Source organism: Marmota marmota, unplaced genomic scaffold (assembly GCF_001458135.2).
Source record: "Marmota marmota marmota unplaced genomic scaffold, marMar, whole genome shotgun sequence".
Taxonomy (NCBI): Eukaryota; Metazoa; Chordata; class Mammalia; order Rodentia; family Sciuridae; genus Marmota; species Marmota marmota.
Genome location: NW_025999968.1, coordinates 53,586,360 through 53,601,249, shown reverse-complemented (window position 1 = coordinate 53,601,249; position 14,890 = coordinate 53,586,360). Strand labels below are relative to the sequence as shown.

The 14,890-nt window shown below is 38.8% G+C and overlaps 1 protein-coding gene across 3 annotated transcripts in view; it reads right to left on the bottom strand.

Moving 5' to 3' along the window:
- Positions 1-403: 403 nt before the first annotated feature.
- The window catches only part of Ifnar1 (interferon alpha and beta receptor subunit 1), a 30,251-nt gene continuing 15,764 nt past the window's right edge, over positions 404-14,890 (bottom strand). For 2 of the 3 annotated variants that reach the window (XM_015478703.2, XM_048803609.1), the window contains exons 6-11: positions 14,525-14,639; positions 8,233-8,432; positions 7,981-8,123; positions 5,765-5,915; positions 4,932-5,077; positions 404-3,750 (exon numbers count right to left, since the gene is read on the bottom strand). In XM_015478703.2, the coding sequence (XP_015334189.1) occupies positions 3,493-3,750; positions 4,932-5,077; positions 5,765-5,915; positions 7,981-8,123; positions 8,233-8,432; positions 14,525-14,639 (1,013 nt within the window). In that variant the 3' untranslated portion in view covers positions 404-3,492. The remainder of the gene's footprint in view (positions 3,751-4,931; positions 5,078-5,764; positions 5,916-7,980; positions 8,124-8,232; positions 8,433-14,524; positions 14,640-14,890) is intronic. The other variant, XM_048803608.1, reaches the window with a different exon arrangement.

Sequence of the window (14,890 nt, the reverse complement as noted above, 5' to 3'; positions counted from 1 at the left end):
GTAGAGCGCTTGCCTAGCACTTACAAAGCCCTGGGTTTGATCCTCAGCACCACATAAAAAATAAACAAATAAAATAAAGATATTAAAAAAAAAAAAAAGAAAGCAAGCAAGGAGGACGCAAAGCCATTGCAGACTCTTGCTTCAGGATGACTATGCTCCTGCAGGGGTTAGGTTCAGGGTATGGAGAAGAAAAAAGGCAAAGAAGCGATTTCCCATCTGCTCTGTGGGGCAGTTATAACGTGGTGGTGGCCCTTTGGGATGCTTGACAGAGGGCGCTGGTGTATCTGGCACCAGCATCAGGTCCCTCTATCAGGAATACCTTCTAAAGGCATCAGCTGCAACATCTTGAAGCATACAATTTATTAAGTTCAAGTGGAAAAAAAAATCACAAAAAAACAGAGAATCTGGCTCCAGTGTTTATTACATAAAGTTGTTTACAATAATAAAGACAAATATATAAACAAGATAAAAATTGTTGCATAAAAACATTAAAACTCAGTAATGTCCTTCTAATTCAACAAACAAACAAACGTTGCTAGGACACTCACCTGGCTCAACTCAGCCTCATTCATTCCATAATTATTTTCTGAGCACTCTCCATGTGCTCTGCACCATATTAGAGGTACGGGGGGCACAGTGATGAACAGAGTGCCTACTCTCACAGAGCTCTGCTCTAGTGGGGGAAGACAGTCATCACAGAAAACCAGTGAATACAGAACGCGTAGCAGTCATGGGATATGGGGTTGGGGAGGATTCTCTATACCCTCTTCACAAACTCAAGAGCAATCTGAGGCTGTTTTAAATGACATAGCCTCGTTTTGGGGAAAGATACAAACTATAAATTTTTAAGTTTTTTTTTTTTTTTTTTGAGACAAGTTCTTGCTATTTTGCCTAGGTTGATCCTGAATTCTTGGGTTCAAGTGAACATGCCTTAGCCTTTACAAGTATCTGGGACTACTGGTGTGTGCCACCAAGCCTGGCCTAAATTATATTTTTAAATTAACTTTTTAAAAGTTGCAAATTTCTGGCCAGACTCAAAGTCATAGTTCTAAACAGCATTTAAAATTTTCTAATTACAATTACTACTTATATTAATAATTAGTTTTTTGGCCATACCAGTATAATAAGGACTACCATCGTATATATGGGCATATATCAGTATAAGTACATATGTGTTTACAGGCCTGAATCACTTCTTACATATATCCATATGTACTATATAGAATGTCTCTCATGAATTCTCAGATCATATTCAGTCTCTCCAAAAACCAGCAACACTCTAATTTTTAGGCAGTCTATTAGGGCTTCCAAGTGGATGGCATACATATATATATATATATATAATTTTTTGGGGGGTGCTGGAGATTGAACCCAGGGGCACTTTACCACTGAGCTACACCTCCAACCCCCCTTTTAAAAAAAAATTTTGAGACAGGGTCTTGCTAAGTTGCTGTGGCTGACCTTGAACTTGTGATCCGCCTGCCTCAGCCCCCTGCTGAGGGTCACAGGTGTGTGCCACTGAGGCCAGCCCAAGTATTTTTAAGTAAAAACTATTATTAAAAAAAAAATACTCATCTCCTTACAACTAAGCAGCACCTCCTGATGAAGCATCATGTAGAACACTGTGAAGGACAGAATGGCCCCTCTTCCCCTTTTTTTTCCTACTACTGTTCAAGTGCTTGTTCAAAGTCACAGAGTTGTCACATGAAGACATGGTTCCCCAAATCTCAGGGACCTACCAATTCCATTGCTATCTTAGTGTTCAAAGAGTTTCCCCATCTTCATATCCTACGAAGGTGTCATTTCCGTCCAGGCTGCCTGGCCTGAAGAGAGCAGCTTTTTCACTGTGGTGAACACAGGGTCAGAAGTGCTGGACAGGATCACTGAAGTGACACAGTACGAAAGGCAACAGTGGCAGGGCTATGACATGTTCCCAATTTCTCTAAGGGGCAACTTTTCAAAGTGACAGGGCCTTTACAATTGCAGGGTCAACCCAGAAGCTGCACTTTGAACCAAGTGCCTCTGGTCAGGAAGAGGAAGAGAGTGTTCTGGGGTCTCAGTGGGGCTCCTTGGGCCTCCTCCTTGGCCTTGGTGTTCTGCTGGGATGACTTGGGAACCAGCTGACAGGGCCAGAAGCACATGGTGTGGTGTGCACACTCGTGCAGGTGCCTAGGACCGGCTGGGAACCACAGCCCTCCCTTTCTTCCTGGCTGATGGTGTTCCCTCAACAGAGATGACCACGTGACAGGACTGGCCTTAGTGATGGGCGCCCAGCATACCCTCTGACGCCATGTGTTTTCTCTTTCCATGGTTCCAGTTGCAGCAACTGGTGAGAGGCCTGCCCTTCAGGCCACCAGAATTTCTAGACTTTCTGCTACAGAAGGCATCCATGGTTAACCCTAAATGTTATGTAATTTAAAATATGCCCTGAGTGCCTTTGGAAAGCACTATATAATTTTTAAAATTAGGCTTTTCTTCCTCATTGTGTTTTCCCTTTCATGTTCATATTAAATAATTTGCATTTTCTTGAGTGCATGCAGGCTGAACAGAAGGGGCATCTGAATATTGCTAGGCAGTGCAGAGAAGTTTGCCTGGTATGAAAAGTGGAAGATAAGCCAGAAAAACATACTGGGCTAATAATTAAAGTTGATTAGACAAATTCTTATTTTTTTTCACCAAATTTACTTGACTCTTTCCTACTGAATGACTCCACTTCTCACTCCATCTTTTCCATCACTGGCATTTTCTGGTCCCAGGATGACCTGTGTGCTGTGCCTCATGAGCACACACTGAGACTTTAAAATATAACAATGGCTTCTCTAATTAGGTAACCACTGGATGACCTCAGTGACTGCCACGGCTCTAACCAGTTATGAATCAGGAGGTCTTCATGCAAAGTAAAAGATTACACCTGGTTTTAATCCTAAAGCATGTAAGGGACAGGCAGTTTTGCAATATCTCAGGAAAAATGCAGCGAACTCCCCTGAACACTTTTAAGGATTATTTTTCTAGCATTTGTGGCTGTGTTCTAGGACAAGCTACTTTTTGGAAGACCGGGTGATAATATTCAGACCATTTAAAGAAACATCCTAAGGCTCTAACCAAAGACCAAATGTCCTAAATATTTCCTGAGAAATAGTGAGATGGAGTTGGGAGTGGAGAACAAATGCCACCTGCAGTAACCAGCAGCATCGTGTCAGTACTGACAAGAACACAAAAACTGCCTTTAGCCACAGGACAGTTAGCACGGCACGGGAAAGATGGTGGCCACCTGCCCGAGTTGCCCATCTCACTCAAGACAGGCTTGATAAGAAGGCAGAGCATATTTCTCCGAACTCCTGTGATTTCATTTTTAAATAGTTAAATGCCCGCTGTATTTTTAGGAACTGTGATCTGAAGGTGTTTTTTTTTCCTTCCCTAAGAAGCAAACATCCTCTTTACAGTTACAAGGGAGCTTGAGTTCCGGTGTGAACTCCAATGGCAACGAGCATTTTAAGAGTTCATTTCTGGGGACTCAGTTTCCAGTTGCAGAAGTTCTTCGTTTGTTTTACTTCCTGAATTTTCATCTTCATTAGAATAGTTTCCTGAATCTTGACTGGTTTGGGAATTGTACTTTTTGTGATCCTCGTCAATTTGATTAGTTTCCTTCATTATGGTATTTGTGTTTGTGTTTTCAATTATAAAACACCTTTCAATTTGTTCTTCAGATGTCAGAAGTAGAAGATTCTTTAATGGTTGTTCAGACAAATACTAATTTTAAAAAAAGGAAGGAATAGAGATGAATTGTTTAAAATAAAAAAAATTAGCTTCATAGTTCTAATAGCTTTAGTTTTCATTTAGAGAACTTCTCTTTTATTATGCATATTAAAAAGTCAGCTAAGAACATACCAATTACACTGTAAGTCAGCTAAGAAGATACCAATTATTAGTGAGTTCACGTATCCTAGTACTTTCTTGGTGAATCCAAGAAGAGCATGTAAGAGGGCACACTGCCCTGGAGCAGCCTAGGAGGGGCTGCCAGGGGAGTGCGGGGGAGCATGGACATTTTATTTTAAAATAATTCAAAGTAATCCAACTCAAAGGTACCCAGAAGCAGTACAACTGAGAAATTAATTTTTTTCCTGTTTGACTAGGAATTTTATAATTAGCTATTTTTAAGTCTATTTTAAATAAGAGCTATGAATATTACAGTACATAAAAGTGATATTTAAAAACTCAGGATTATTAGAGTTAGCTAGTGAAGATATACTGGGCATTCTTAGAGTGCTGGGCTGTTCTTGGGGTAGCTCTTTCACTGCTCGTGACTCTGGAGGGGAGTGGTCCTGGTTCCCATGCAGAGCCCAAGGGTACCCGCCTGCCCATCTACTCCTAAGTGACTCACTCAACTTCACATAGCTTGTGAGCATGGCTGTGTCACAGCTCACCACAATTCCAACTCTGCGCCTGGGCTCTTTACCACACTGATTCTCAAAGCAAGCCTGAACCTTGCCCTGGGTGAACACTGTCCCCAAGCAGTCTGCTACTGGGCCTTCAGCACCCAGCACCCTTGCCACCTCTACAGGAGCACCAAGCCAAACATCAACGTGTCTACAAGGAAACTCGTGCTTCTGATGATGCCACCTTCTGTGATTACATTCTTGGAATGAATATACTTTCTATAGGGATAGAACAATTCTTTTTGATATATTGTGAAGAATCCCAAAGATTTAAATAGTAAAACAAATGCCATAATAGCCAAATTGCCAGAAAACAGGAGATTAAGGACAAATCTTACTTCTGTGCTGTTATTAGGTGACTGATTCTAAAGTTCATTTACTGAAACTTGGAAGAAAATACCTACATTAGTCTGTATTGTTTTCTGGATATCAAGAAAACATGCATTTTGTTGAAATCAAATATATTTCTTAGGTTGATAGAGAAGAGTAACGTACCTTGTCAATATTGCAAGGAGGTTTAAGTGATGGGAAGAACACATAATTGAAACATCTCAGGAGGGTTTTCATAACATACATGGTAAATAGAATAAAAACTCCTGCAATGCAAATTCCAGCTATCACCCAGATTTTATAAGAATTTCCTAAAGATACATAAATGATGTTTAGTATCAATGTATGTTTGGACACACAAATGCACTGATATGAAACTAGCCATATGAAGATAAATATAAAATCTATTAAATAATACCTCTAAAAATATTTCTGGTAACACTGAGTACCAGCACAACCTGACCTTTAAAGACTGTCTGGGGATTAATCTAAGAGGTCCTTTGTGGAAGAAGACAATATCAACACATGGGCCCTACCAGGCGAAAGTTCTCCAGAACTTCTACAACATGTGACTAGCAGAATTTAAAAAGATTCTGTGACTAAGCCTCTACCAGTCCACTCTACAAAATGAGATGAAACCACTTGCACATAAAAAAATTACAACTGAACTACTTGGTTTTCATAATCATTAAGGTTTATGTAAAACATTAAAAACTTATAGTCTTATTAAATACCAAAAGCAACAATTAAAAAGAAATTCATTATGTGGATACTGGATGAAATATAAAAGCATTAAAAATACTAAATTGAGCAGTATATATATTTTCTAAAACTGAAAGACTTATCTTGAAGGTTTACTTTTGATTCATGTAATTCATGAAGTGAACATGCAGAAAATCTATCTTTTGTAGTGAAAAGCAAATATTTTACAATTTCCAATGTATTATTTTATTAAGTCTAGTTACATTTGAAAAAAGATACAAAAAAGATATTCTCACCTGGTTTTGTTTTCTCGCACACAGTATTGCTAAAAATACTGCTTTTATTCAACTGTTCCCCCACAAAGTGTGCTCTTCCTTTGACACAATACACAGTCAGTGGTTGCAAGTTGTCAATAGTAAAATCGTTTTTTTCTTTTAGGAATTTTCTCTATGAAAATAATTGAGTCATTGATAAAGTTTAGTTAGCTCATGAAATCAGACAGGGGAGATCTATGAATTATTTTATATTCAATTTAAGATTGGCCTCTCCCAAACACTTAGTTGGTGTGTGTTTAAGAAATATAAATTTGTGGGTTGGGAATGTGGCTGAGTGGTAGAACACTTGCCTAACATGCATGAGGCCCTGGGTTCAATCCTCAGCACTACAAAAATAAACAAACAAACAAACAAACAAAAAACCCCCCAAAACCCGAGAAACCACAGAACAAGTGAAAAGAAATATGTTTTGAACAACCCATTATAACCAAATCAGAAAGTTTAAAATGCTGCTGTCCAAAAAGCATATGATACATTCCTAAGGTAGCTCTGATTTATTTTCATGAGTACATGCTGGTTTGGCTTAATTGCCAATGTATTTCCTCTGATTAATGATAGAATGGCAAGTGGTAGGGATTCTGACCTCAATTGCCTGTGCTGAAGTATCAGTTATGGATGTGTGGCCTTGTGGGGGTTATTTCATTGCTTGGTGCCTTACTTTCTGAGCTGTAAAATGAGTACAATTATGGCTCTTATCTATGTTAGCCAGCTATTGCCACAATATTGAAGCCACCTTAGCATTCAGTGGCTCCAAACATAATTATTTATTTTTCTCAGTCTACAGGTTGACAGGGGGAGCCCCCACCAAGGTCAAGGATTCCCAACCCACCAGTCTCTTGTCCTCCTTGGACCATGGACTATTTAGATAAATTGCCTTTCTCTTGGAAAAGAGGAGAAGCATGAGAGCCAAGCCAAGCCATGCTGGCACACTTAAGACCCAACTTCAATGAGGCAGGGACTATGCAATCCTAAGTATCTGCTGCACAACAATGAAACTGAATATACAGTGTGGCAGGGTTGTTTTGAGGAATGACTGGAGTAGTTCATGTAAAATACTTAGTATGATACCTGATAAATTCTAAGTATTCAATAAATGAGTTGCTCTTATAATAATGATTGATGTTTGCAGTACGGGATAGGGAGGCAACTACAATTGACTGAACCTCTACTGTTTGTCAAAGTAATGTGCTATGTATATTCTTTCAAATCTTAGAAATATCCTTTTATAAAATTCAGCTGCCATGATCACTGCCACTTTAGAGAAGACAAAATAAAGTTTCAAACAGGCAAAACACCTTGCCTAAGATTAATTATATGGCTATTTCTCAATGGTCTAAATTAAGCTATGGTCAGACAGCTAAAATGGAAGCATTTGAGTCACTTCAATTTGCTTCTAGTTTCCAAAAGAAAGTAAAGTTACAGATTTTACCAACATTGAGTATTTGAAGTTGATTCCTTGATTGTAATTACACAAGGAATTGTGTGTATAACCTGATGTGGCGTTATCAAATTCTGTCTGTGGTTCTGAAATGCAGTGTTTGCCAGTGTTTTTCAACATTTTTTTTTTCACTACACTTCCTCTGCAGAGACTTTTTAGATAATTAAAAAAAATTCCTCCCCCAACATGAAATTAAACACAAATAAATAAAGTTGAACTTTGGAGACATGCTTTCCTCTAGGAGGGCCACAAACCATGATGATATTTTTGACCCTAAGAACCAATTTTGTTCCCTTGGAGGTGTCATCAGGGGACTTTTGACAATGTTCAGAGATGTTTTTGGTTGCCATAACTGGGAGGAGCACTACTGGCATCTAGTGGGTAGAGCTCAGAGATGTTACTAAGCATCCTACAAAACATAGGGTGGCTCTGTCACAAGAATTATCTGGCCCCAATGTAATGGCGTAGAGAAGTCCTGTTCTAGATGAACATCTAGGAATTGTGTTAGGAACAGTTCTGATTCAGCAGTAATGGGCTCAGGAATCTATTTTAAAAGCAACCTGAGACTCAGATGCAAGTAATCCATAACTCTACCATACAAAAACATGGAAAAATGCTGACATTCTTCATACTACAATAGGCACACAGTTAAATACACAGTCTTAGAGTCTAATATTTTCCCCCAAATTTTAAACTCAGCTTTATTTACCTGAATACAAAATTTACTATGTATAATTACCTCAACATTTGAACTGTTTTCCCAAAAAATAATTTCATAAATTAGAGGGTAAGGCTGCTTCACTGACCCTTCTGCAGCACTGACATAGACACGCAGTGAATCATTAATGGATTTCATGCTAATGACTGGTGGAGGTATAACAACTAGAAAAAAATTGTAAAGATAAATATGTAATTATACATCTTAAAACAATTTTAAGAATTTGCACCAAATTGAAAAATTATAATTTCAAGAAAAAAACCATTGGCTTACTGTATATTCCAGTATTTAATTTTTTCTCTTCAGACCAAAAAGATGTGCTATTTCCATTAGATGCTTGTACACGAAGATAGTAAATTCCTTTTGAGAGACGTTTTCGAGGAAAGATACAATATGTAGTTTTGATGTGTTCACAGTTAGGTATTTGTTGCCATTTATGTAAATTGGTCCCACGAATAATTTTTAGAAAGCCACTGTAAGACAAAAAATGTTCTTTAAATTCAAACACATTAATTTAGTAAGTATGAACTGAATACTTACAGTATGCTGTTAGAGGCTAAAGTCACACAAACAAGCAGCTCCCACACCCTTGGGAAACTCATGATACAGTGGAGGAGATGCATCTATCCAATACAAAAGAAAGGTAAAGATTGTTCCAGAGTAGTGTTGTGTCAGAGGTGGCTTGACCATGTGCAAAAACAACTTCTATAATTCCAGGAATGTTCCAAGATGTTTTTTAAATAGAGCCTTTATTAAAAATCTAATTATATACTCTTACAATTAAGAATTGTATTAAAGGGCTGGGGATATAGCTCAGTTGGTAGAGTGATTGCTTTACATGCACAAGGCCCTGGGTTCAATCCCCAGCACTACAAAAAAAAAAAAAAATGTATTAAAGACAAAGATAATACATATTTAAACTGAATCTTGCCCTAGAGATTTTACTATATTTTATCATCTACATACTTGAGGCTCTTTATTTCTATTGTATCTACATGGTAAAAATCCCATATACCAGTGCCAACTGTGCTTATCTTTCCAGCTCCATGTTCAGGAACAGGATGCTCGTGGTTTGAAAGTGGCCATCATCACAAAATTCAGCCAGTAGTCCAAATAGGGCTCTTCCCTTCAGGAGAACCAACCAGTTGCTGAACACATTTGCACACACCCCTGTGTAAGTGCTGGAACAGAAACGCACGGTCTAGGGCTACACTGTGCCTAAACCAAGGACAGGCACGGAGAGACTAAGGCTGGGAGACTAAGAAACTGCTGCTCAAACCAACAGCAAAGAGCATCTCAGTTTAGGCCTAGAACTGCAAGAACCTCCTAACTCGTTTCCTCATGTTGAGTGTCATCTGAACCCACTGCTCCAAATATGATGCAGCCATACACACCTTCCTCAAACACAGACCTCATGTTCCAATGGTTCCCAAACATACACAGGATGGCCCACGGTAAGCCCCATCTTCTCCCATCCTACCAACTTCATCTCTCTCATGGCTCCTCCACACCTTGAGTTCTGCTCCTGTAGGACACCCTCCCCACGGTGGCAGGCAGCATCTTAAGGTGGCCCCAATGTCCCTACCTTTGCACATACATCCTGTATGAGCCCCCACCCCAGTGTGAGCAGGACCTGTGAATCTGATTTGGGCCCCCCTCCCCCTGGATTAGGTAACATTATCTGGCAGAGGCATTTTACAGATGGAATTAAGGTCCCAAATCACTAATTGTGAGTTAATCAAATGAGACACTGTGCTGGGTGGCCTGATCTCTCAGGGGAATCCTTTAAAAGAGGGGACAGAGGTCAGACCCTTCCCCTGATGCCTCCAAGAGGCACCATGCAGACCTGTCCTGGGACCCTGAGCTGGATGAAGCTACATCCTAGCAACACCCTGATTACTGACCAGAGGACTCAGGTAAGCCATACCTGGACTGACACACAGAAACTTTGAGATAAAATGCCTATTTTTAATCTGCTAAATCTATAGTAATTCCTTACAGAGCAACAGAAAATGAATTATTCCCCAACCTCATTTTAAGTCTTCCTATTCCTCTGATTTCCCTCCTGCTGTGACCCTCTCTCACCCACTTATCCACATCAAGGCCTTGTTATTATCGGACCTCCTTCCAAGTGGCTTCTGTGCTCTCCAGCCCTATCTACTTTCACTTTTTTGATTTCTATAACTGCTATAATTTGTTTGCTCTGCCCTAAGCCACACGTGGCTGAGCAGTGTCAGCCGACTGCCACAGGTTTCTGGACTCGCAGGCTTCCTCCTGTTTGTTTGACCTCTTCAGTGCTTTGTGCAGTGCGCCATGCAGCCAAGAGAAGCTCAGGGGCATCACCTCTCCTTCTCTATTCCATGGCCCTATTTTTTTTATATAGACATATTTTAGTTGTAGTTGGACACAATACCTTTATTTATTTATTTTTTATATTTATTTATTTGTTTTTTAATGTGGTGCTGAGGATTGAACCCAGCGCCTTGCACGCGCTAGGCAAGCGCTCTATCACTGAGCTCTACCCCGTGGCCCTGTTTTTTAGCATGGATCTGGAAGTGGAGTAGACACAAAAGGTCACTGCACAGTCTCCTGGTGAGGTTGTCTTCCTCTGTGCAGATGTGCTCCCCTCCTACTAGCCATCCTTGGTTCCAGGATCACAGTAAAGAGGAGAGAAGATGAGCACTGACTCCTCTCCACCCTTGTTGTTCCTCTGTCCTTCTCACCTTGTCACTTTTCTTTCCCTGCCTTTGGCTGTTAGTCCCTCTATTCTTCTGCTCTCAGTATTTATCTTTCTTTCTATCCCCAGTCTCCCCAAAACCCATTTTTCCTTCCTTATGATTTTCCTCTTCTCTCCTCCTTCTCTATTCATCCCCTGACATTTTCCAGTCGATATAAACTGTATGCAGTTATTTAATTTATGCAGTATCAAGACCTCATCCATATTGGCTAGTTTCTACTTGGCCAGGTTGAAATCTGCTCTCTCACCAGACGGATTCTCAGCCGAGTTCCACAAGATCTTCAAAGAAAAACTAATACCCAAACTCCTCAAGTTATTCCATAAAATAGAAAAGGAGGGAACCCTTCCAAACTCATTCTATGAGGCTAGTATCATGCTGACACCAAACCCAGACAAAGAAACATCAAGGAAAGAAAACTTCAGACCAATATCCCAGATGAACTCAGACACAAAAATTTTCAATAAAATTCTGGCAAATCACATATAAAAACGTATTAAAAAGATAGTGCACCACGATCAAGTGGGGTTCATTCCAGGGATGCAAGGTTGGTTCAACATAAGAAAATCAATGTAATCCATCACTCAATAGACTTAAAGACAAGAATCATATGATTAGCTCAACAGATGCAGAGAAAGCATTTGACAAAACACAGCACCCCTTCATGTTCAAAACACAGAAAAACTAGGAATAATAGGAACATACCTTAACATTATAAAAGCTATCTATGATAAGCCCAAGGCCAACATCATTCTAAATGGAGAAACATTGAGTTTTCCCCCGAAAAACTGAAACAAGACAGGGATGCCCTTTTTCACCACTTCTATTCAACATAGTATTTGAAACTCTAGCTAGACAATTAGACAAAAGAAATTAACGGGATATAAATAGGAAAAGAAGAACTCAAACTATTACTATTTGCCAATGACACAATTCTATATTTAGAAGAAGCAAAAATTCCGCCAGAATATTCTAGAATAAATGAATTCAGCAAAGTAGCAGGATATAAAATCAATACCTATAAATCAAATGCATTTCTATACACAGGTGATGAATCCACTGCAAGAGAAATTAGGAAAGGCTGGGGATGTGGCTCAAGTGGTAGCATGCTTGCCTAGCATGCATGAGGCACTAGGTTCGATTCTCAGCACCACATAAAAATAAAATAAAGAAAAAAAAAGAGAAATTAGGAAAACTACCCCATTCATAATTGCCTCAAAAACAAAAACAAAACAAAACAAAAACCAAATAAGCTTGGGAGTCAATCTAACAAAAGAGGTGAAAGACCTGTACAATGAAAACTACAGAACACTAAAGAAAGAAATGAAGAAGACTTTAGAAGATGGAAAGATGTCCCATGATCTTGGATAGGCAGAATTAATATTGTCAAAATGGCCATACTACCAAAACTGTTACACAGATTTAATGCAATTCCTATTAAAATCCCAATGACATTCTTCACAGAACTAGAAAAAAACAATCATGAAATTGGAATTTCATGAAATTCATTTGGAATAAGAGACCCAGAATAACCAAAGCAATTCTTAACAAGAAGAGTGAAGCAGGAGGCATCATAATACCAGACCTTAAACTATAGTACAGAGCAATAGTAACAAAAATGGCATGGTATCGGCACCAAAATAGACATGTAGACCAATGGTACAAAATATAAGACATAGAGACAAACCCATATAAATAAGGTAATCTCACACTAGACAAAAGCATCAAAAACAAACATTGGATAAAAGATACCTATTCAACAGATAGTGCTGGGAAAACTGGAAATCTATATGTAGCAAAATGAAATTAAACCTCTATCGCTCACCCTGCACAAAAATCAACTCAAAGAGGATCAAAAACTTAGGCACTAGAACAGAGACCCTATGCCAAATAGAAGAAAAAGTAGGCCCAAAATCTTCATCTTGTTGGCTTAGGACCCGGCTTCCTTAACAAGACTCCTAAAGTGCAAGAAGTAAAATCAAGAATCAATAAATGGAATGAATTCAAACTAAAAAGTTTCTTCTCAGCAAAGGAAACAATCAATAATATGAAGAGAGAGCCTACAGAATGGGAAAAAAATCTTTACCAAATGCACCTCAGATAGAGCACTGATCTCCAGGATATACAAAGAACTCAAAAAACGTAACACCAAAAAAACCCCAAATAACCCAATCAATAAATAGGCTAAGGAACTGAACAGACACTTTTCAGAAGAAGAAATACAATCAATCAACAAACATATGGAAATATGTTCATAATCTCTAGAAATTAGAGAAATACAAATCAAAACTCTTCACTCTAGTCAGAATGGCAATTACCAATAATACAAGAGATAATAAGTGTTGGCAAGGATGTGGGGAAGAAGGTACACTCACACATTGCTGGTGGGACTGCAAATTGGTGCAACCACTTTGGAAAGCAGTATGGAGATTCCTCAGAAAACTCGGAATGGAACCACCATTTGACCCAGCTATCCCACTCCTCGGTTTATACCCAAAGGACTTAAAATCAGCATACTATAGTGACACAGCCACATCAATGTTTATAGCAGCTCAATTCACAACAACTAAACTATGGGACCAACCTAGATGCACTTCAACAAATGAATGGATAAAGAAAATGTGGTACATATACACATTGGAATATTACTCTGTCTTAAAGAAAAATAAAATTATGGAATTTGCAGGTAAATGGATAGAACTAGAGAACATCATACTAAGAGAAATAAGCCAAATACCAAAAACCAAAGACTAAATGTTTTCTCTGATAAGCAGATGCTGATCCATAGTGGGGTAGGTGGGGTAGGCAAGGATGAAAGAACTTTGGATTGTGCAGAGGGGAGTGAGGGGAGGAGTGGGACTGTGGGGATGGGAAGGATGGTAGAATGAGACAGATATTATTACCCTATATACATGTATGATTACACTACTGGTGCAACTCTGCACCACATACAGCCAGAGGAATGAGAAGTTGTGTTCCATTTGTGTACAATGTGTCAAAATGCACTCTACCGTCATGTATAATCAATTAGAACAAATTTTTAAAAAATTGAAGGGAGATCAGTAGAATAGAAGAAGGGGATTGGGGGAAGGAGGAGAGGGAAAGGGGAGTACTGGGGAATGAAATTGTTCAAATTATACTGGTTTATTGTGTGCACATATGAATATATTATAACAAATTTCACTGTTATGTATAATTATTTGCCAATAAAGAGGAAAAAATCTGTTCTCTTCAACTTTCTTTAATTTCCCACTAATGTGATCACCATAAAAATTCAGCAAAACCACTAAAGAAAATAGGAGGGTTAACTTTTTGAACAAGATTGAAGTGAGTAGCTTGAAAAAATTTCAAACACTTATGGGAAAAGTGAGCTCTGAAGAAAGGTCAGGGTCAAAAATCAAGCATTCCTGATTGGGGAAATAATACATGAAACTAGGGTGGGTGGTGTAGCTCAATGGTTGAGCACTTGCCTATCATGTACAAGGCCCTGGGTTCCACCGCCAGCACCAAAAAAAAAAAAAAGAAAGAAAGAAAAGCTACTAAAGTCACACTTATCTACAAAAGAGCCAGTAAGAACCCTAGGAATTAGAACATACCCATTTTGTAACAGATGAAGACACCGAGGCCCACAAGGTTAAGTCATGAGCTCAACATCAACCAGCTAGTTATGGGCATAGCTGGAGCTATAATTAAATCCCCCAAATTTCCAATGTGTCATGCCTACTTCTCAGTCAGTCACTGTAGGTGCAAGGAGTTTCAGGTAGCTGAAGTGGCATGAAAGAATAATCAAAACACACTGGGAAAAAGGAAGTTTATGGAAAAGAACTTACTGGAACCATTGAACTTGAAAGGTCGCATTCACATATGCATAATCCCATTTTAGAATATAGTTCTCATTATCAGCACTGATTTCTAAATTTTCTGGTGGAGGCAGCTTATTTTCAGCTAGAAACCAAAGCATACATTAAATAGCATGCGATTTTACTCTAGTTAAAGAATATATGGCAAAATTTTTAACAGCATGGGCAAAATGATAAAAGGATTACATCTCATCATCAAGGTAACAACTAAGCTGTGGTGTACATTCACACAATGAAATACTAAGCAGCCATTTAAAAGACTGTGATAGATCTGTATGTACTAATACAGAAGTTATCCTCACCATATTGGGTTAAACAAGCAAGCTATAAAATAAA